The sequence below is a fragment of the Leuciscus leuciscus genome, assembly GCF_965113295.1.
Source record: "Leuciscus leuciscus genome assembly, chromosome: 20".
Classification (NCBI taxonomy): domain Eukaryota; kingdom Metazoa; phylum Chordata; class Actinopteri; order Cypriniformes; family Leuciscidae; genus Leuciscus; species Leuciscus leuciscus.
In genome coordinates this window covers 27089712-27114488 of record NC_138744.1, presented here as the reverse complement: position 1 = coordinate 27114488, position 24777 = coordinate 27089712, and the positions used below count along the sequence as shown (strand labels likewise).

The 24777-nt window shown below is 37.5% G+C and overlaps 1 protein-coding gene across 2 annotated transcripts in view; it reads right to left on the bottom strand.

Moving 5' to 3' along the window:
- The window catches only part of grb10b (growth factor receptor-bound protein 10b), a 186696-nt gene that overhangs the window by 121415 nt on the left and 40504 nt on the right, over positions 1-24777 (bottom strand). For both annotated transcript variants that reach the window (XM_082150328.1, XM_082150329.1), the window contains exons 2-3: positions 18286-18398; positions 4580-4673 (exon numbers count right to left, since the gene is read on the bottom strand). In XM_082150328.1, the coding sequence (XP_082006454.1) occupies positions 4580-4673; positions 18286-18336 (145 nt within the window). In that variant the 5' untranslated portion in view covers positions 18337-18398. The remainder of the gene's footprint in view (positions 1-4579; positions 4674-18285; positions 18399-24777) is intronic.

Sequence of the window (24777 nt, the reverse complement as noted above, 5' to 3'; positions counted from 1 at the left end):
TTAGCTACTTTTGCTTGTGGATGAAAATGTTTGGATAAAAAAAAAAAATTAACAACATATTCAGGAGATGACAATTTTGGGATTTCGTAATAAAAATAATATCGTTAAGGATAAAACGGTGGGTCACATTAGTAGGGTTAAATATAAGAACTTAAATCAACCCTAAATGTATTCACAAAATAAATGGGCAGCAGTTTCTTCAAAAAGACCACAAAATGAGCAAGTTTAATCAATATCAAGATATTTACAGACAGATGAATTAAACGTGTCGTTCAAATCTTTTAAGTTGTTGCGCGTGTGATAACGCGTTGTAGGTCACATGATAACGTCAACATGGCAGATGTCCGGTTCGCCTTCATACTCAACGAGATCTGGCTATAAAGTACCTACTCTTTTAGCGCTCGTTAAGTAAGTACTTATTGAAATTAAGTACCTACTCATTGAGTATGCGGTTTGGAACGCAGCGTTAGTGAAACATTTCGAGGCTTCGTTTGGCCATAGTCACGTGACATGGGTGTTTTGAATCACGCTTCGGATCAGTGTTTCGAAACATCTGCGCTTCAGGATCTCGCAAAGCTTCGGAACGACTGTTTCGCGTCAGCCATCCCTAAGTGCTGGTTCGTCTTGTTAACATTCGGTTCTGTGAGTATTGTGGTCTGTCTGTGAATGTTCCAGTTCCGTTTTATTGTCAAGTCTAGTTATTGTTTGTTTGCCCCATCGTGGGTCTTTGTTTCTGGTTGTAAATAAACCGTGTTTTGTGAAAGTTACTGTCTGCGCTTGGGTTCTATTTAGTGTAACGTGACAGAACGAACCAGCCATTTTTTAACCCAGCAGACAATAGGTTATGTCTTGTTTTGCCAGTAGCCAGTTGGGTGACCAGGAGCGATGGTGGCACATGGGCGGTTGTTTTGACTATGTGTTTGCATTGTCTTGTGTTTTGCCTCGTTTCCATGTTGTTAATGTTGTATTAGCGTCACCTGTGATTGTGATCAGGGGCCTGTACCATGAAGGTAGCTGAACAAACTCGGGGTTACAGGATTAGTTTTGAGTTGACAAAACCAAACCGATGCAATCAGGCTTTATTGGTACCATGATGCAGCTCATCAACTTTCTCTGTCAACTCAGGCTTTGATCCTCAAGCTATGATTACTCCACGCGCGCGTGCACATAAAAGAGTGACGTCGACACTGAACAACAACTGGGTAGAGCGAGAGCGATATATTTTCCCGCGGAGGAGCAAGAGATAATCATTCAGAATTGCGATGAATTTAAATATGTATTTCAAGCTCGAAACAATACGGTCTCTGCTGCCAAAGCAAGAGAAGACTGTTGGAGAAAGATTGCTGATTGTTAATGTGTAAGTTAAACAAATACGTTCTATATTTATGTAAAATTATGTATGTATGTGTAGCCTATATGTGTAATATAGCCTATAGCCTATTTTTATAATATATAAAAAATGATACATGCACATTTTTTATATATTATAAAAATAGGCTATAGGCTATATTACACATAGGCTACATACATACATAATTTTACATAAATATAGAACGTATTTGTACTACTAAGAAAGCTAGGGAATCCTATCATAAGATTAACAGAATAATAATAAAGATTTTAAATAATTCTTAACATGTATTATATTGTATAGTACATTTGTGCAATTTGCTTTTTGAAAAAATAAAATAAAATGTGTTCATGTGATGCCACCCTATCAATATATCTTACCGGCAATTTTATAAAAGCCCTCTTTTATGGACATGGCCGATAAATGTCCGGGGAACACTATTAATGAAACTATTCATGTACTCCTGCAGAGTGAGGACCACCTTACGAATGGTTCGACAAACCGTGTTTTCCCCTAGCTTCTGTGCGTCACCCACCGTGCAGGAATGTACCACTTGCAACAAAAAAAACGCAACGCAATATTTGCGGTACAGTAAGTGCATGAATTCGATGTGTTCAATTCTTTATGTGCGGCTCAAGAAGTTCGTAAAGATAAGACATTCCTTCCGCGGAAAATCTGTATCTTTCATACAAATAACTATCAGGAAAGGAAAGGGGATTTTGTCTGGCTAAAAACTCTTTCTCTACGAAGTGCTCGTCAAACAATTTGCGCTGAGATGTCACAGGATTTGGAAGAAAAGGTGAAGTCATTGCAACAGACACTGGGAATAAGTTACGTCACCTATGTTTCTTTGCTCTCAGCTGATTGGTCAAACTTCAGTCTGAGATCTTGAATCCAGAACATAACCTGCCCCGGAGCAGGTTAGCCGTGCAGCGTAAGATACCATGGCAACGAACACCGATTCAAGCCAAGCTACTTTCATAGTACCTAAAACCCAGGGTTGGCGGAAACTTAACTGAAACATAGCTGGCTAGCCACCTAAACCGGCTTCATGGTACATGTGTCCTTACACGTCCCTTGTTTCCTCGTTAGTATTGATGTTCATCAGTGTCACCTGTACCTTTGTAATTATGTGTTCTATGTAAGCTCCCGGTGGTTGTTCCTCAGTGCTGGTTCGTCTTGTTAACATTCGGTTCTGTGAGTATTGTGGTCTGTCTGTGAATGTTCCAGTTCCGTTTTATTGTCAAGTCTAGTTATTGTTTGTTTGCCCCATCGTGGGTCTTTGTTTCTGGTTGTAAATAAACCGTGTTTTGTGAAAGTTACTGTCTGCGCTTGGGTTCTATTTAGTGTAACGTGACAGCTATACATGTCATTCATCTCCATCTAATCATGGTTTTCAGCTTTCTCTTTCCGCAAATTGTATAGTTGTATGGTGTATAGCGATATGACCCAGCACCCAAAATACTATCAAAACACTCAAACGCAGCCTCCATTCTTCGTGAAAGATGGATAAAAAAGCGCATGGCCGATACGCACGGGATTAAGATCACAGACAACCTCCGCAATTATTACAAATGACTAGAGGTCACCAGGTAATACTTATCCCGTGCGAATAGGGCTTAAGTCAGATTTTTTATCACTGGCATGAAGCATGAACTCTTCTGAATATCGCAGCTTATTCTGGCAAGAGCTGCGAGTGCCATGATGGGGTTGTCTGTTCAGTATATATAATGATCAATCTCTATGGTCAGAATTTCTCTCTGACCAAAGGTAAGTACCAATCATATTCATATGGATGTATTATTTCACTCCATATGACAGCAGAGAGTACTTATATTCAAAATATTCAATTGGTAGGATAAAAGGCAATGCTAACTCCTTTTTGCAGTGAAATACATCTGTGCCCCAGTGAATTATTACTGATATACATAATCTGACAATAGAGATTATACCGACCTGAAAATCATTGCCACAATCAAAATACTTCAGCGCAATTCAGTTTTGAATGCTCCTTTCCTGACAGAGGAACAAAGACAAATTGCCACATGATCCCAAAAAGCAATACATTTACATAGACCCATCAAATGTGAAACAATTAGTGCTGAAAACATACAATGTCAAATTCTACCAAGCGCCTCAGTTTCAATAAGTTTCATAACTAAAAAAATAATAGAGTGGGGTCTTTAACTTTATTAAGACTATAAGTATGTGAGTTTTTAGCTGTAAACGTCATGCAGGATTTCGATGCAGCAACAAATATTTCTGGCCTCAATCTGAGATTTGACAAAACAAATGCTTCTTATCTATTCTTAGCTGCATTCCAGCATCCCAAAATAAGACCTTTGTTGTCACAGTTAGTTGTTTTCAATGGAGTATGAAAATGGCAGGTTCAAAGAACAGGCATGGGAACATGCTTTGCTATTTTGTTCTAGGTTTTTTTTTTTTTTCTTCATTCATTCATCCATTTAGATGTGATAATAGTGTCAGTTAATAGTCTGAATAAATGTTTACAGAACCATGTTTAAAAAATCCATAATCCAACAGAAAATAAAGCAACTGTGTTCGACAAAGACAACTGGACAAATTAAATATTAAGGGGTATTAAATTATTACAACCAAGAGTTTAGTGTAGTCATAGCTTTGAGGATTCACAGCGTACTTCTGCTCCATTTACTTCAATGACAGCATCAGACTTTCAGAAAAAAAACGAAAAAGAAAAAAAAACTTCAGCCTCTACCTCCCATGCTGAGGCGATATTGTGCTTAAATCTCATGCTCCAAATATCATGCCTCTGTATTTTTGTATGGCACAATTAGGTTGGCGGCTTAATGAGTGGCACCCTGTGTCTTTACAAATCAAGCCTTTGAACTGCAGGAGCGTTTACAGCGGAAGAGGCCTGAATATAGATCCCAGTTTGAACTTAATGAGCAAGTCTCCAACCATAAAAGGCATCTACGACAGACAGCCCCAACTCAAGTCCAAGTGTGTGAGACAGACGGCCCCCGCCCATAATCAAGTATGCACACACATATAGACTTATTGAACCATGAGCAATTCCGCAAATCTATTAGAAACTCTTTACTTCTGTTTTGGATATTAAGAACAAAGAAGAAGAAAAAAAACACCATAAACACTTTTTTTTTTTTACTGTCATTACAAATATCGGAGCCAGGGAATCTTATTTTAAGAAATGTATGAAGTGCACATGCAAATTATTAATTTACTGACCTTGATGGCTGGGTGAATTCTGATTGGTTGACTGCTGAAAACTTGGTCCAATCATATCTGCCTGTCTGTGATTGGCAGCTCGTTCTACGTTATCCTGCAGAGACAGAAGCCAATAAAGTCGTCATGCTAAAAGCATTTTTTGACATCACACCACTCCCTCACATATACACACTCAACCACACACATTGGAACTATTTTTATTGTCCATAAAGGAATAAATCGGTTTAGTTTTGTAAGTTTGACAGAACATTCCTGGAAAAAAACTCAATCCCTCCAAAATGTTGCCAATGAATCTCAACGTGCAGTGAACAACTTTTTGTTAATCAGTATTTTGGTCCTTTTCTTGCAGTAAAATATCTAAACATCATTAAAACAAGGAACATTTAGCTGTTATTTATAGCTTAAATTAAATTTAAAAAAATTATCTCAATGTTTAGCATAATGCTTTTTCTAGGTTTATGTTTAAATATATATATATATTAAATTTTAAATAAACAAGACAAAAATACTAATTAAATACAGTGCACATACAATATCAGACAGCTGTATCCATGTCAGACGTGTCTTAAGGTGCATTACGTGTTTACATGTATGTCTATGCATAAAAATGATCCCGTACTCTTTCAGCAAAGGGAACGTCCATGATGCAATTGCCCAATATGTGATGAAAGAGACGTTAGGAGGCCCTCTCCTTGTCCTCAGATGCCCCCCTGCTGTAATTGGGGAGGGTCACAGGCGTGTTTACAGGCTATGAGAAAAACAGCATCGTTCAGACGCGGCCCTGTCATGTGATCAGCTGAAACTGTGCCATTGTATTCACGGAACAAGATCTAAAGCAACTGGCAGCTGGGAGCCACGTTCTCCGTGTGTAAACTACAGGTGGCAGAGGATTCAAAAACTCATTCCTTTCCATAACAGAGCTCCCTGCTGTCTCACCAGAGGGGAACACTTTGAACTCTTGGATGGCGTACAAAAAACAAAAAGCTTGGTTTGAGCGCAGTAGGATCAAGGATTGTGGGATATCTCTTTCAGCGCTGATTGGAGCTTTCACAGCACGAGCTGGGAACAGAATGTCTTGTGGCACTCTCGTATTTAGAGATGGTTCTCAGAGCGAGACCACAAACCCATAATCTGGCTGTGATGTGGCTGTAGAGCGTCAGTAGTTTTATGGCTTCTGAATGCTATGTACAATGTTCCAGAACCAGAGCAAGATTGTTTTGTTTTCTTATGTAAATGTGTTTATGTGTTAATGGATGCCGCACACATCATCCCTTTGTTGAATGCAAACGGAACTGTTGTTGAAATTTTTTTCATATACATTTGGTCAATATCTTGATGCTGATAAACATCTAAATATCATTTAGTGTGATCATTTTTCATGACAAAACAATAATAAAATAAAAAAAGTCTCTATGGGATTTTTTCTCATTCTTCTCCATGAAAATCCTTTGATTACAGTAACATATCTCTCCTAAAATGACCAAACGATTTGAGGTATCATTTATGTCCATAGCACAGTGCGGGATGAGTTATGCGCTGAAGTTTATGTGAAAAATGTTGATACTTGCCACGCACCACTAATTATGATCCCACATCAACACATCTAGTGCAATTGGCCACTTCATATGTACTTCAGCCAAGCGACATTGTGTGAATTTGCAACAATACTGAATCTGGATATCATACTAGTTTATCCTAAATACAGCCATATCATTAGGAATTTTTAATGTTGATGGTGGTCTTTTAACAAATGTTGTTGAAAACAATATATACAATAAAAACAACAACTTGAGTCAAGTCACTTTTGTTTATATAGCACTTTTTACAATATAGATTGGTTCAAAGAAGCTTTACAGTGATAATAGGCATTGTACTTGAGCATTCTAAAACAACGTCAAATACCTTTAGCTAATGCTTACTGAATGAGAGAACTGATTCCTTTATTTTATCACTAATCGTGGACATCCTATCTGAAGAATGCATTACCAGCACCAACATTCACATTACTGGTTTAACATGGAATCCAAAAGATTCGAGAAGAATCACCATTTTCATTCATTTCTGAATATTCTAAAATAATTATTTTTGTATGATCATACACATCACAGCTGTCTAAGATATTTGTTCTTCAGATTTATTCTACAAAAGTATTTATACACTTTTTAATTCCTAATGTATTGATATAATGTGTATAAAACTGTTTATTTTTTATTGATGCATTGATGCATCAGATCGGCTTGGAGTGAGCAATCCATCTTGTGTTCTGTGAGAATTCTCAGGATGTGTTCTGTGAGAATTCTCAGGATGTTTCTTATGAGTCTTTGAACATACAAGGCATTCTAGTCTCTTCTTTGGTCTCCTGCAGTCTGACGGTTAATCCTAAAGCAATGCACCTGGACATAAGCATTAAAAGACTGAAATGTTCTTAAGGGCAAAAAGACTGTATTTCTGTTTAGTGAGCATGTGTAGGGGTTCTAGCTAGTCGAGTGAGACTGATCCGTTCTAAGTTCCACCCATACTGGTACTGAGGGAAGCCAGTGTGGTTCTGTCTGACTGAACACAGCAGAAGGCCCAGACAGAGATAAGACCTCTAATATCACACTTTGAGTTTGTCTGGGACTGGGACCATTCTTTGCTGACTTTACAGAACTTTCTCAGACATCTTGTTGATCAGTTCAAATAAGAACTGTAAAGCTATGACATAATGTTAGATATCATAGAAACTTTTCCACAATTTTATAAAATATATATGAGGTGAAATAAAACTTTACCATTTACCATTCATAATTTGGCTCTGCTATTTTTCAGATAGCATTTCAATAATAAATAAAATTAATTCAAATACCAAATACCATGGTTTTTTTCGACTCTTACATTTTTTTTATTTTATTATTATTTTTTTTTAAATAAGAACATCTATAATAAACATTAATTATTATTATTGCAATTTATTGAAGTATGATAATCTACAAAATAACTAATAAATAATTTGGATATTTAAAGAAAATGCTAATTGTTTTACTCAAATTATGACTGTAACAGTTGAGGCATTATTTTTTCTTTCTGAAGTTTGTGTACTTAATTATCAAGATGACTTTGGTTTCAGTGAATAGCATTCTTTATATCAAACAAAAGAAATGTCATGTGTGAAGAAAAAACAACAACATAGGCCTGCATCTTTTAAGGGAACTATTCAAGGATGCTATGATTCATTTATCCCCAAACACACATGTGACGTAAAGTAAGAACCCTCCATGTGCTGTTGTACGTAGATCAAGTTTCTGCTAACACGTGGATGCATATCCATGAGGTGTTTATTAAGGTTCATAGATCTCCTATTATGCGACCTGACTTGGCTTTACCTGCTGTATAATCTAAAGCATGAGGTTCATAACATAGTCAATAAACATGGCTATGTCAAGCAGCATTTAATGTACTGACTTGGTTATCCTTTAAACCTGTGGTATTAATATAATGCTAAAGGTACAACAGTCGATATTTTAGCCTTGCTTATCTTTAGATGGCCAAGCTACCGTGAATTCCTCTGGCAGGATGGATTACACTGTGAAAACAGACCCACATTCATAAAGTAATTTACTCTTTACTCAAATGCAAATGTACATTGATCTGTTAGGTGTATAAGGTGTGGCATACATTTTAAATACAAGAGGAACTGGCTAATTAGAGTCATACAGATGTACACTACTGTTAAAGAGTCATGAGTCATTAAAATGTCTTAATATTTGAACGCTCACCAAGGCTGCATTTCTTTGGTTAAAAATATATTACAAACAGTAATATTATGAAATTTTACTATATTTTAAAATACCTGTTTTCTATTTTATGTAGATTTTAATAGGTAATTTATTATTGTGATGGTAAAGCTATTTTCAGCAGATATTACTTAAGTCTTAAGTCTCAGAAATTGTTAATATGTTTATTATGTTTCTAGAATGTTTATTTTTTTCTGAATTCTTTGATAATTAGAAAGTTTAAAAGAAAGCTCAAAAGTTTTTTGTAACAATGTAAAGATCTTTACTGTCAATGTTGCCAATACTGTCAACTTTAATGTTGATTAATTCAACACAACCTTGCTTAATTAATGTATTAATTTCTTTAAAAAAAAATAATATTACTGAGCCAAAACTTAGGAATGGTAATGTACATCTAATGTTTTATATGTATATCAGCATTAAGGCATAAGAAAAAAAAAGAGAATAAAAGTTGAGAAATAAAAAGTTCTTCTTGAGAATCAAAGCAATATTACAATAATGTATTTTCATATACCAGGCCCACCAGGTTCTCAGATCCTTTACTTCAATTCAGAGAAAACATCTGGAAGTGTCTGAAAGACAACAACATAAAAGACCTCGATACTGAATCCTCAAGCTCTTAGAAATACCAAGAAGAGGAATATTGACTTCAAGGAACTTGGAACCATGTTGTCTTAATTCACTCTAAAAACAGCTATAAAACTCAGGGTGAAAAGATTTACAGCTATTGAAATACTAATATGCTCCAACAACAGGCACTTTAATGGCTAAAGCAGTATGATGAAAAAATACAACATGGCTGGTAGGCTAATGACTAACCCACATTTCTGGATTAGTTCATCTTCAATTGGTAAAAGTCATGTTGCTATGACCAATAACATCCTCTTACGCTAAGCTAAGAAAACACAGTTTCAAAACTTACGCCAAACTTGCATACTTCTAACTTTCACAGAAAATGAAACAGATCGCATATGACATTCAAAAGCTTCCACCACATTTTGCTTGATATTCTGCATTTCAATTTAATTTGCAAGCCATATTTGATTTATTAGGTTATTATAGCAAGACCTCTTTAATTATGGATGCTTAGGAACCAGGGTTCCAGGCTTAGGAACCAGGATACCAGGGTGGTAGTGGCGCAATGGATAAGACACATGCCTTTGGTGTGAGAGACCCGGGTTCGAATCCACTGTGAGACACCAATGTGTCCCTGAGCAAGACACTTAACCCCTAGTTGCTCCAGAGGCGTGCGACCTCTGACATATATAGCAATTGTAAGTCGCTTTGTATAAAAGCGTCAGCTAAATGAATAAATATAAATGTAAATGTAAATGTAGGAAAACTGAGTACATTAGCGTAACGCTCCCTTTAGCTGTACATTTTTATTCAAGTCACGCCCACACACGCTTAATGAAGATCCTGAAAGTAGGGGCTTACACTTTCAGAGCAATTCAAACATTAGCTCATCACCTTAATTGAGAGCACAAAGGCAAGAGGCACAGCTCAATAAAAGCCAGTTCAGCAGTTCCTTTAAAACAGTAGTTAGGGAGCTTTCCTCGAAGTGCTGTGGCAGGCCTCCAGTTCCCCTGTATTAGCCAAGCCTGGAGCCCGGCCCAGACTTACCAGACTTACACAGGCACCGACAGATGCTGAGGGCATTTTATTTACCAGTATCTAAAAGCATCTACCATTCCTCCACCTCCCAAATACATACAAAAAAAAGTAAAAAAAAAATCTTAGTGGTTCAGTTTGCAAGACCTCTCTTTCATAGGTTCACACTTACATACAATCAGATATAGTATACAATTTGTATATTTGGTGTGCTGTCCGAGGAGAGGGCTCCGAGCTCGGAATTTGGCCCGTACCCAGAGTATTCCCCCTCTCCCCATCCCTGGCTGGAATGGTAATAATCAAGAGTGAGGAGTTGGAGTGGAGGAGGGATGCTGGGAAAACTGTTGTGGAACAGAGGTAAGTCGTCTCTAAATATATCCCTCCTCTCGCAATGATTAGGTAAATTATCTGAACCTCCCGAGCTTTGTTAATAAAACATAATTTCACATAGCCTATAGGTTTAATGACTATAACTATGGGCAAGTTTAGTGGGCTTTTAGGTATTAAACTGTCTTAAAATTCTCTTTTCAAACTAAAATTCTCTATCTAACAGTGGACACATGATTTCTCTCATTTTTGTTTTTATTTTTTCTCCCTGAACCACCATGAACATACTTCTCAAATCATAATTAATTTGTGATGGAAATGATGGTGGTGGGAATTACATCTTTATGTATTCTACATTTGTGTTTAAATATAATTTATATATAATAAATTATAAATGAATGAACAAAAAGGGTGGCTGACCGCACACTGATCCACTCAAGACTGGAAAAGTCTACAAAAACATTTATTTATTTTATAAATTGCATCGTGCAAAAAGTGCAAAGTGCATGTGAGTTAAAAACAATTAGACACCAGCAAGCAAACGTTTCAGCACATTGCTATCTTGAGCACAGTGCTTCAGGAGCACTGAAGATAGCAATGTGCTGAAACATTTGTATTTACTGACTGTTGTTAAACAATTACACTAACACTTTTTAGGAGCAAATTTGTTGGTTTTGGTGCAATTACTTTACAACTGGGGCGGTTGTAATTTGTGTTTCCAAAATGTGCACCTACATTTTTGCAAAACTCCAAAAAACGTACATATACATACAATTCAATGCAGCTTCCAGCTGAAATGAACAATAGTGACAGTTACACCTGTGTCTTGTTAATTATCTTGTTTAGTCCCTAGTGTTTTTCTCTATAGTGTTCATTCAGTTGTTCTTTGTCAGATCTTGTTGTTCTTTGTCAGATCTTGTCTCTATTGTGGTTGTTCTGTTTCCTGTATAGCCTAAGTGTGTTGCTGAATTTATTTTGATTACGTACTGCTTGCAAATAGATCCAGCACTGTTCCGTCTTTATTCAACCCCAGCGTGAGAGATAAAAGAGCTCAAAGTAGAAGCAAGCTAAAATGGCATGGTCGCTTCAGCAAATGTTTATCTCCTATTTTCTTTTCACTATTGGGTATGGTTTAGAGTAGGTGCTACATTATTTTTTAAATGAGATTAAGAATTAACTTTTTAGCACCATTCAGTGAACTTTTCATTTCTGAACTGCCACGATACATACAACAACCAATATAAGATTCACGTTTATCTGGGTAAAACTGAACATGCTTTTAGTGCCACTCACTGGACATTTCACTTTGAAAGTGTAGCAAAACATGCAAGAAGCAACGATAATGTCATTTTTCAGAAATGTTGAATTTCCAATTAGCCTGGGTTGCAATTTTCACACAATTATTTAAGGAATGTGTTTTTTACTCTTTGTACATTACATTTTGACAGCCCTAAAAAGGGTAAAATAATAAAGGCTCTTGTCTCATTTAAATGCTTTGATATATCCCAGGTAAAGAATTGGCAATTTTTAAAAAAAAGATTGGAAGAAAGTTTTCAAAATAACCTTCATTAAAACAATTTACCCATGAAACATGAAAGTAGTTGATCAAATAAACGTCTAGGTTACTAATATAACCCCCGTTCCCTGAAGGTGATTTTTATTGCAAACCATACCCTGTGGAGCGGGTAGGTAAAGAAGCGCGGTGCACTCGCTCAGTTTTGCACTGAGGAGCCGAGACGGTGTGTCCCGGCCGTTAAGCAGTGGCACAGCAATTGCGGAGATGGGACATAACGTCTCTGTTCCCTCCTCCCTCCTAGTCATTCCCTATCAGTCAGTCACATTCAACGTTACGTCAGAAGTGAACTGACGAATTGGGATCCCTAATAAAACGCCACAATTGATGCCCCTTCCAGTGCCCCGTGTAAGCCACCTAATACCCCAACACCTGCTGGGGCGGAGAAGGGACAGGGCTTTAACGCAGAGAGGGTCAATCACTTCTGTTCCTTTTTACCCACACAATTAGACTATTTGGATAACACTGAGAATGTGAGAATTCTAGACAGAAAGGGATGCTACAGAGACCACATCCTGCCCGTAGGGAGGTGGGAATTAACATGTGGAAATTACACATATGGACTGACCATTAGAGCAGGTCTCTGTGGTAGATCCAGTGCCTAGCTAGGGAGAAGTCAACACCGGGCAGAGACGGTAGAATGGGCTCTGCCAAGGGAAAGACACGGGCTCGCCGACAGGGAGAATACATATGTAGGATCATCCGTAGGGGAATCACAACAAATGGGCACCTAGTTTAGGACAAGAGCTCACCTTCTGGGCATGCACACGAGTGCTAGACCTAATGTCTGAACACTCCGAGTGGAGTGAGCTCTCACCTGAAGGGGGCACGACTGGTCTCAAGCTTGATACACTAAGACTATGGCATCCTCAATCCAGTGGGCACACCTCTGCTTGGAGACAGCCTTTCCCTTCTGCTGGCCTCCGTAACAAACAAAGAGCTGGATTGAGGTCCTGAAGCTCTGCGTGCGGTCCATGTACAAGTGCAAAGCATGAACGGGACATAGCAGGGCAAGTGCTGGGTCTGCCTCCTCCATTGCAGCGCTTGCAGGTTCACCACCTGATCCCTGAAAGGGTGGTGGGAACCTTGGACACATATCCAGGCCAGGGTCTCAGGATTACGTGAGAGTTGGCCGGCCCGAATTCCAGGCATGATTCGTCGACCAAAAATGCCTGCAGGTCCCCTACCCTCTTGACAGAAGCGAGCGCAGTCAGGAGCGCTGTCTTGAGAGACAAGATCTTAAGTTCTACTGACTGTAGCTGGCTCGAATGGCGCTCCCCACAAGGCCGATAAGACCAAGGAGAGTTCCCAAGAGGGTACAAGGTGAGAGCGGGGAGGATTCAATCTTTTCAATCTCAAAAATGTGACGATTCGATAGTATTGCGATGTTTGGGCCATGATTCAATATTATTGCGATTCTTAACATATTGTGATACAGCAAGTATTGCGATTCGATTCTGCGATGAATTGCGATTCATGTCCCCTATATTATTCAAAGGCATTACAGAAAATTAGGAAAATAAGAATATTTAATTCTAGATAATGTTCACATCTTCTACACATTAACTGAAGTGCAAAAACTTAGAAGGGTAGTGCAAAAACGTTGTCCTTGAACATTCAGGATAGACCTTATTACAGGCCAGGACGTAATTATCTCTATCTCTAAATATAAATACATTGTTAAATATTGTTAAATACAATAGAGTAACATAAAGCAGACATAATAGTAATAGGGCTGTGCCGGTAAACTTGACAACCGCACCACCATGGCTGAGTAGCACTGGTGGTGGTCCGCCAAAACACATTTTTTTGTATGTGAATGCTGTATTATGTGAATATTATGACACGAGTGAAGCACAAAGCTTTGTTTACATGTTTACACCGCATGTTGTTTACATTGTTTACATCGCAGCCATGGAAACGTTTGGATTCATGACGAATAAGAGAGTTGTGCATGAGCCCATAACTTTAAGCTTGTCGGCTTTGAATTCTGGTTTGCGATCTGGTCACCCGATTATCAGCGAATTTAACATATTCCATTAGTTATTCCATATAGAAAGCTTGAATTGTCTACTTTTAAACTAAACAATTCAAAACGAAAAGAAACCGACTAGCCTGCTTATGTAATCCGTATGAAGTGTGCATTTCTCTCTATATAGGCGCGTTCACTGCGAAGATGACGAATCAGCATCGTCAACTTCATCTTTGCAGCCGACACTGACACAGAAAACACTAGTTTATTAACAAACAATTAAAATACCTCCTTGCTATATTCGACACATTCATAATACTTTTGCCGGTTCTTTGTGACAGCTGTTATGTGCGTTATTGGCAGCGTCACCCTCCGGTTACATGAACGCTTCACCGCTTCAGCACCGAAAACATGGAGATTTTATTTTAGAGAATAATCACACAACCTATTCGATATTCTATAATTAAATAAACTACTCGAATATTCAAAAATCGTAACTCATCCCTGCTTGGAATCTCTTGTTTCTTTTCCCAAATCTTCACTCACGTCTCACCCATTTTCGAAGGGGATTATAAACGTTTCTTCCTTGGTTCGCTTTTAATTAGGCCTTTTATTTTCGTATGCTTTACTGTGGTGAAGTATACTTGTGCTGTCAAGTATAGGACAGATAGCCTACTTTTTTCCTTGTACGTCAAATTCTTTTTAACATAGTTTGTGCTTGTTATTAGACATGCGGCGTGTCAAGTTTATTTGTAAAGCGCGCTTCACACGCGCGGGTGATCAAACATAACCTAAATGTCTTGCCCTTGTGGAAGATAAAATTCGCTCTTCATACCTTTTACAACAAGTAGCCTAGAAAACATGAAGATATCAGAAAAGAGATCGATGGTCTCTTTCCTGCTCGTGTCCGACATCCCTCTCAAAGCGCAGAGCGGTAGGCTGTATCACGCGTCTTTTAATTTTTTTTTTTATAGATTTAACTTGATTATATTATTTAATTTGCCAATATTTACTGATATTTATTTCAATGCTTTACAGCCTTTAGTGTGTTGTTTCTTTGACGGAATTGCTCAAATAAACACAACTTTTTTTTTATTTCAAAACCCCCCAACCACCGCACCACCGCCGGTAGTTGGTCCATTAAAACTCCCAGTTGGTGGTAAAAAACTCCCACCGTCACAGCCCTATAACCCGAATGTAAAACAGATAATTTTATAATTAAATATTGCAATACTTTGCGCTACTGTATCGATATAATTGCGTGCGCAAAATATCGCGATACTGAACAGAATCGATTTTTTCCCCCACCACTAGCTGTCATGTTGACTGAGTCCAACTCCAGACTGAGAAAAGAGATTCTGCAGAGAAAAGGGAGTTTGCTCTTTTCCCAGTTGACCCGAAGCCCCAGATGGCTGAGCACCAAGTCCCTGTGTTCACACAACTGCTCTCGCGAGTGGGCCAGGATGAGCCAGTCGCCGAGGTAGTTGAGGATGCGAACGCCGTGCTCCCTCAGAGAGACAAGGGTCGCCTCCACAACTTTCGTGAAGACGCGAGGCAACAGTGACAGCCCGAAGGGGAGGACCTTGTACTGATATGCTCACCCCTTGAACGCAAAATGTAGAAACGGTCTGTGTAGAGGGATAATCAAGACATGAAAGTACTCCTCTCAGTCGATCGCTGCAAACCAATCTTGGGGTCAAATGCATTCGAAAATGAGTAACATCTAACATCTTGAGTTAACATCTTGAATCGGAGCTTGTGAAGGGTCTGCTTCAGGACACGCAGGTCCAAGATTGGTTGTAACCCACCGCCTTTCTTGGGTACAATGAAGTAAGGGCTGTAAAACTGAATCGCAAAGCCAAGTCTGATAGTCCGAATGAGCCAGTGAGCCACCAAGGCCGTCGAACGTGACTGAGGGAAATAGTGGTGTCAACGATAATCGATTCGGCGATGCATCGCAATGCGGGGCATGCACGATTCAGCATCGATGCGGTAAAGTGCCATAATCGATTATGTCACTGTTTTAGGGGTGTAACGGTACGCGTATTCGTATTAAACCGTTCGGTACAAGGCACGCATTTTCAAACCGAATGGTTATTTCAAATGTAAGCGCGTCGCGAGCGCGCTCATAATGTAGACGCTGGCGCGACCACAACATCAAATGGCAAACGCAATGTAAGCGGAACGAAACTGAGCTACTCGTGACGGACTGTTTATCAGTTTGGACCAAAGCAGCGCGAGCCGATCTTATAGGCTAGGCTACTACACAGCGCTAATAAGAAATCCAGTGAAGAAAGCATTTGAATTCGCCACTAAAGTAATAACATCGCTGCGAGATCTAGTGAGAAACATTCACATTTCTCCGTTATTAACGGATCAAACAGCGCTGACGTGGAAACCAGGAAGAAACATTGTGACATGATGAATGAACTATCCGGTGTCCACAGATCTGCAATATTCACCATGGATTTACTGTAGTAACACTAACTGCAACTTTGGAAGTTTGGCAGGAATAGTAGGCTATAATGCTTTCTATAATAGTAGGCTTAAATTTTGTTTATAAGCACAAAATATGACATTTAATTTTTTCCAAGGAGCTGTTTTGTTTTATATGCTCCTAAGAAGAGTCAATTATAGCTCCATCATTGCTCAGAGAAAAAAAATATCATACTTTATGATGTTAGTTTTAAATAAAAAAAGAATAAAAAATCAAAAATCAAGGAAATTTCTCTGGCATTTCTTTCTTTTTGCTGTATCGAAAACGTACCGAACCGTGACACAAGTGTATCGTATTGAACCAAATCGTGAATTTTGTGAACCGTTACACCCCTACACTGTTTATTTTCTGGCCTCGAGTTGGACAATAAAGTTGAAATTTAATTTCAAATGGTTCTCAAGCAGAGAGAAGAGAAACATTTCTCATTCAAAGCACTGACAGCAGTGATTTATGTTTTCTTTTTCAGGTTTGAAAATGCCATATCCAAAACCCTGTACCATTCAATTTTATTTTATTTAATGACATTTACAGTATATCAAAGATACAGGAGAGTGATAATACACACATAGCAGCCAATAAAATCTGTTGTTCAATATCTGACTGCTTGTATTGCCTCATGACTGATGAAAAATTTGCCTTGTTGTGTGCAGTAGAATTTTGATGCATCGCAATGCATCGTAGAATCGAATTGAATCGAATCGTTACCTGGTGAATCGTAATCGAATCGAATTGTGAGGGCAGTGCCAATGCACACCCCTAGAGGGAAATATACATTCAATGACTTCATACTAATTTCATATCAGAGTGTCTGGGTATTTTGCAAGACAGTGGGTGTCCCCCAGAATATCTTATAATCAAGCTGCACTAATGCCAGATCTCCACGGGGTGATTTGCCTGATTGATATTTCCCAGTTGGTTTTGAACTGCTGCACGTGGATGCACTTTAAACAGTGCCAACTGATGAGAGCCCTTCAAAACTGGCCAGCTACTTCACTGAATGAAGCTAGAATTGAGATGCTTTTACATCAGGTTACACTATGTGAATCAAATGCGCTCAGTCCGAATGAATGCATACTGATGCAATGGCCATTCACTGCAACCCCATTTTCATTCATGCTCAGACTTTGAATCTACTGCTCATGACAGGTACATTCAAAATACACAGACGCCCTCCACTTTATCCTACTCTCACATACTCTCAAAAAATATACAAAACTTCCTTGAGCAAATCAACTATTAGTTTTTACAGAATATTTGGGGGTTTCTGCTGATCAATACAGTATTCAAGGCATGATAAAATAATTGATATATAAACAGCTATGGTGTAAAACACCTGTTCATCAAACTACTGTGTATATCAATGTGCAGCACATATATGATAAGGGACTATAGGTTAAAGAAGATGCCCAAGATAATAAATAAATAAATAAATACATACATACATACAGTACATAAATAAATACATAAATAAATAAATACATACATACATACATACATACAAATTTTATAAAAAGCTGTGACTATATTCACAATATAGTACAGCCTGTCTTGACGTGTAGGTTATGCATGTATTTAAATTCATGCTTGGATATATCCCAAGTCAGGAAAGGGCAGCTTTGAACAAAATGCCCTAAACAGTCCACAGTCTACTTACAACATTACATCAACATTACATCAAGGATATTTGGTATTAGCATATACTGTAGGTTTGACTAGTAGTTTTAGTGTACCGGTAGTTACTAATTACTTTAAATACCAAAGCGGGTACTAAAGGAAAACTGCCTGACACTGCATGAACATTTTAGTATAGCTGTAATCAGGCTGCATTTTCCAGTTTATGTTTAAAGGCTAGGGCAGATTATCTAGTGTGTTTGAAAAAAAAAACAGAAAATGTTACAATAATGTAGAGGCTGGGTAAATAATGTAATAAGAAAAGCACAAAAAATCATTTACCTGGTAATTTGGATGGTGTATAAAATAATCCGGACATCCGGCCACAGCCATGATACAGTTCTGTAATGTCTCTCTTGGATATCACATCCACCTCAGATAAATGAGAAAAGAGTCTGAAATTAAACCAAAACAAAAATGTTACATCAAATGTTTCTTCAATGTAAAAAAAGCTATCTCTTTCTTAGTTTAGTCTAAGTGGCAACTACCAATATAGCACAGAGCACTTCTTAACCCAAATAGTTCCACGGAGTCAGTAAACAACAGAAGAGTAAGAGGAGGGAAATACAGAATCCGAGCTGACCAACAGCCACGCAGTTACAGTATCTAAAACAATTTCTAGATTGTCCTCTTTAAATCCAAGGCACTGAGAAAGCAACTTGACTTACATTGTGAGGAGAGAATGAACATGTTAAACAAACAGATCATACAGAGCTCCAAATAGTGAACATTTCCACTGAGACCAAAATTATATATTTTCACTCATATAATGGTACCTTATTTTCAGAGGGTAAGATTATGTAGTCTAGCAATCTTAAATGCATGTATTTATTTAGCTGTTTCACCATTTTGAAACTTTAAAAGTCATAGAAACATTAGAAGACACATGAACTGGAGTTTGCAAATAACTTTACACTTTCAAGGACCGTTCACCCCAAGGACGATAACTATTACTACTGTATAACTATAAAGTTTAAATTGTTTCTAATTGTTTCTAGTTCTATGAGAATAAATATCCTGGATAAGTTTCAATAATGTTTCAGAACTGGTCAAAGCACTGCCCTCATCAGGATGCAATATAACATTTTATTAAAAGCTGACCATGGGAACTGTGTCGGCCTTGTCTTGTTAGACTTAAGAGCAGCTTTTGACACGCTGGATCATGTCATTCAGCTAGAGTGCCTTGAGTGGCATGTCGAACTAAATGAAGTGGCCTTATGTTGGTTCTGCTCTTACCTGGAGGCCAGAACATACACATTCACAGATATTTTTTTTCTTAGTTTTTAAGCTTTGATTGGTTGATTGATTGATTTCATTTGACAGGGGTCAAATTTATTTAAAAAAAAAATTTCATTCAAGTTTTACATTGGATCCTTCTGTAGATTGGGAACCCTCATTTAGATTGGGAATCCTCATACATTTTTTATTACCTTTATTTTAAGGAGTCATTCATTGATGGTTGAAAGCTCAGGAGGTCCATGTGTTGACTATTTCTAGTCCTCTTAAAGCTACACTATTTAAAGGGTAACTCTTGCCAAAATGCTGCCTAGGGTCTTTTTGTTAATCTAACCGAGGCAAACTTTCGTTTAATAGCATAATTAGGATGGAAACGCCACTTTTAAGTTTGACCGTATTTTCGTTTTCGGTCAAATTACCTTTTGAATGGGAGTGCTTGGGGCACTTCTATGATAGCATCAAAAATTGCTATTTTTAAAAGACTAAGAAGGCTCGAACATGAAATGTTACTCGAGGTATCACCAGGGGCTCTCACATTCGGAGATCGACTATTTTTGACTGTCAAAATGTCGGTGGACATAACTACAGTGAGTTGTTCAAAATCTTTCTTTTTAGTAAACTCTGTATACACAAACAATGTTCTCAATGCTCGAGTTCATGTGCCCCTGGTGAAACTTCGAGCAAAGTTTCATGTTGTGTTGAGCCTTCTTAGTGTTTTAAAAATAGCGATTTTTGATGCTATCATAGAAGTGCCCCATGCACTCCCATTCAAAAGGCAATTTGACTGAAAATGAAAATACGGTCAAACTTAAGTGGCGTTTCCATTCTAATTATGCTTTTAAACGAAAGTTTGCCTCGGGTAGATTAACAAAAAGACCCTAGGTTGCATTTTGGCAAGAGTTACCCTTTAACTTGGGCATCTAATGGATGAAGCATATTACTAAATGTTAACTAAACTAAACTAAAGCCCTTGTTGATTTGTCTTTTATTACAGGCACTTTCGCTTTCCCTTTTTGCTTGCTAATTTCGATTTTGTTGTGTCTTTAAGCTACTATGAGACTTTTCACTAAATTTAGTAGTAGCCTGACATTCTTTCATTTATTTGCGGATATGACGTAAACGTGCATGGTCGATTGATGGAAATATGCGGTTTCTTGTGAAATGTATCCAGACCACTCTAAAATATAAATCATTATTATAGGCTTACCATAGTGATTCAGGGAAAGGCAAAAACATGGTTTAGAAGATGGATTTATGATGTACTTGCCGATTATTTAAAGTTTGTTAATTTACAAAAAAAAGAACTTTAAGTTTCCCATCAGTTTGGGCTGATTTTAGAGGCCCAATTCTCAGCCCCTGGGATTACATAATGGAGTCAGGTCTGCACGTTTCACAGTGTTCAATCCTGCAACAAAAGAGTGGGCAGCCCCAGGGGATGATGTCATCACCGTTAATCATGTGATTGACCTCTGGGCCACGCAGGTCTGACAGCTACTCTTTTGGTATCTAAATTCATTCAATGTGTCTGACTCAGAATCAGTATTCAGAAGCTTGCTGAGCACTGCATTGCACTCCTCAATCTCTCAATGCCTCTGGTTCAGTCAGCCATGGAGCTAAAAAGGAGAAGTGGGGAGCCAGCAACACCTCAGCAGGGATCTGTCTCTGAAAGAATAGTGAGGGCCCCTTTAGTTTTAGTTCTTTTTATGCGAAAGAGAGACGAAAGTTGAGGAACAGAGGTCTGTCTGCAATGGACTTTTGATTTCCAAGAAAGGGAGAAAAGTCTTTTTTAATATGAGGTAGAAACTACAAATAGTAATTTTTTCACAAAACATTTTTTAATTATGAATGAGGGCATATTGAACCTGATACTGAATTGTCATATACAATTAAGTATATTTGTGTTGTCACTACTCACCAAAAGTCATATATTTAGACACCTTAAAGGGATAGTTCACCCATCAATTACTCACCCTCACCCCATGTCATTCCAAACCCATTAGACTTTTTTATTCATCTTTGACACACAAATTAAGATATTCTTATATTATTTTTTCATTGAAAGTCAACTCAGGAAAAACTTTTATGCTTCAAAATGTCCATAAAGACATTTTAAAAGTAATCTATGTGAAACAAGCGGTTTAATCCAAGTCTTCTGAAGAGGCATGGTCACTTTAAATATGATGAACATTTAAATTTAGGATTCTATTCACAAAAAAACATTCATCAACACACATTTTAAAAGTAATCTATGTGAAACAAGCGGTTTAATCCAAGTCTTCTGAAGAGGCATGGTCACTTTAAATATGATGAACATTTAAATTTAGGATTCTATTCACAAAAAAACATTCATCAACACACATTTAACACACAGAGCATCAAATATGGTAAATGGATGGTCAAATGTGTTTGCTTGGTGTGTTGTTCATGAAATCAGTTTATCATGTAAAGTGATCACGTCTCTTCAGAAGACTTGGATTAAACTTTTTGATTCAAATGGTTTTATTTTTGCGATGTCTTTATGAACTTTTTGAAGCATGTAAATTTTGGTTGCATGGACTTTCATTGGATGGACCAAAATGAGGTGGAGAATATTAAGAATATCTTCATTTGTGTTCCAAAACTGAATAGAAGTTTTGGAACAACATGGGTGTGAGTAAACAATTATAATTAATAAATGGTGAACCAACCCTTTAAGATTTCTTTTATTTTTGTTTCATTCTTTGTACCCCCATAAGAAAAAGAACAGAGTGACTCTTTCCTATTTCAGTTCAATCAAACAAACCACCAATCAATCATAAAGCACATTGTATGAGAAAAAGATTCTCAAACTTGCCTCAAAACTCATTTTATGAAGGGTGGGAAAAAATGAAGACCACAAAGTTATCTTTTGTATTTTTTTTTTAACAAGGTATTCAAGTAAACGCACAGCTTTTGGAAGTGCAAGTTAGGGAATAAATCTCTATGAAAAAGGTATACAACTGCACACTTTGTCAAGGTACCTTGATAAAGGCTTATCATCGAAACGTTGGTTCAATAAACTTTTGTGCTCGTACCTGAGCGCTGCACATCACAAGTGTAGCGCTGTACCAGCTGAGATACTGAACATGTTGACTATGTCTGAAAATCCATACATACTGTATGGAGCTGGTTATGTTATGCAAACATAAAAATGCGGTAGTTTACAAATCATGCACTAAGAGTTTTGAGGTCATAACATAGTACTGTGCAAGGAACCATGCAAAGATTCTTTAATAAAATGCCCTTCTAATCATAAAAAAGGAAAACAAGTCGCTGATGTTTTACTGCCACTAGTATTCATTTCAGTTGGAAACTGCAGTGCTTATGCTTCTGCTATTCATCCTATTATATATGATTTTAGGCATTATGGAGCGTGGAAGAAATAGAGTCAGTGAAGAATGTAAAGAGGGATATAAAACCCGCCTTGACCCCAACGGCGCTCTGTGTGTGGCTTGTTTGTTTGTTCTACAGATTGTCCTAGCACAAAAGCTGAATTGTACTGTGAGCTATGACGGCATGATAGGTTTGTTGAGTATTGTGGCAAGAAGTTCATGTGTGCTTACACAGTAAAAGGAGAGCTTTAATGTCTAGCAGTGATTAGCCCTGAAGCAAAGGCAAAGGCCAAGCCTTTGGGATCTCCACCAGCCACCAGCTATTTAAAGTAAATCCTTATTGAAACAGTACCAAAAGTTCTCTCTAAAGATCTCTTCTTTAGCAAAATAATATTTTGACAGCCTTTGCTCACCCTCATATGTTCCAAACCTCTATGACTTTTAATTCTTCCAAGGAACACAAAAGGAGATTTTCTAAACACTTGTCACTCTTCTTCATGCAATTACAATGGGACATTAAGCCTTGAAATCTATCTATCTATCTATCTATCTATCTATCTATCTATCTATCTATCTATCTATCTATCTATCTATCTATATTTCTGTCTCTCTCTCTCTCTCTCTCTCTCTCTCTCTCTGTCTATCTATCTATCTATTTATTCGTCCGTCAAACTTCAAGAAAACTATTGTAAACTAGTTGTGGACATGTTCTGCATTTTATTCTGTCTTATTATACAAATATTTAAAATCAAATCTTTCTGTAATACGTCATCTGAGAAACTAATGGCTTTAAGGAATGAAATGGCAGACAATTAAATCTGCATTCATGACTGAGATCTATATTATTTGGTGAAATATCATGGCAGAAATATCATCTGCACTAGTAGATCTACCTTCAGATTGGGAGCACAGTTCCACAAGGGCTATCTTCAGCTCCAGAAAGAGTTTTAACTTCTTTGTGTGGTTGTCAGAGTCCATAAAATCACTGTGTAATGCAAGGCTGTCAGCGGGAAGGAGGGGAGGGAGGGAGGGAGGGAGGCGACGTGCCATATTACGCAATCTAAATCTACAGAGAGAGTGAGAGATCCTGGCTGAGACTCAACTCAACTCTTCCCGGACACATCTGCACATTCACAGCATGTCTCTCAGTAATACTCAGTTCTCTTCTCACACTATAAACTAATTCATCCACGACATGGAGCAGAAACAGAACACTAAATCCTTTAATTCACAAAACATCACAACTATTCCCTAAAATATGCACAGAGATTCATCGCACTAGGGAGAAAACACACAGTGAAAAGGAATGTGGCACTTGAATGCCACAAAGGCAGTTTTTAAATACACACAGCCACTTAACATGAGATGACCTGTGTAAAGTGAACCTTTTCACAAATTTCAGATATTAGGCCAAAATGCATGGAATACATAACCGTAATAGGGAATACTGATAAAGAGAAAGGTGGAAATTAGGCTGACTGCAATAACCACTTCTACTGGGATACATCGTATGTTGACTTTCAAACTTATTTAGTGCTTTTGCACCCCTCATAAATTCCTTGCATTCTACAGGCTAAAAAAAATAAATATTTCTTTCTAAATGGGGCACTCATGAAAATATGTGGGATATTTATAGTCCATCCAGTATAAAAACACATAGCCATGGGGTACACACACAGCTCACTGAAGTTACCAATCATAGTGTGGTTTTTACTTAGCTGTTCAATCTAAAAATGATCCCAAACCCACAGACAACCATAAAATGAATTATAATTTCGCAAAACAGATAGACATACAGTAGACATACAGTACTGTTAAAAAGTATAAGAGCATTAGAGACTTCTTTCAAAAACATAAAAAAATCGTTCTGACCCCAAACTTTTGAACGGTAATGTAAGATCAAACTTATTATAATATTAAAATGATTATTAATAAATTAATATTTAATTTATTTAATTTACAGCTGGTTACTGTACTGGTACTGTACAGATTTTGATTGTAACAGAAACATTTTCCCATTGTTTTACCTTTGTTTGTAGACATGTAAATATAAAACATGATCAACTCTACATTCTGTTATCATTTTAAATACATAAACATCATTGAGAAAGAATCTCAGTTCTGGCCTACTCCAACATTCCCATGCAACATCCTAGGAATACTCTGGAGACCATTAGCCAAAATGCAC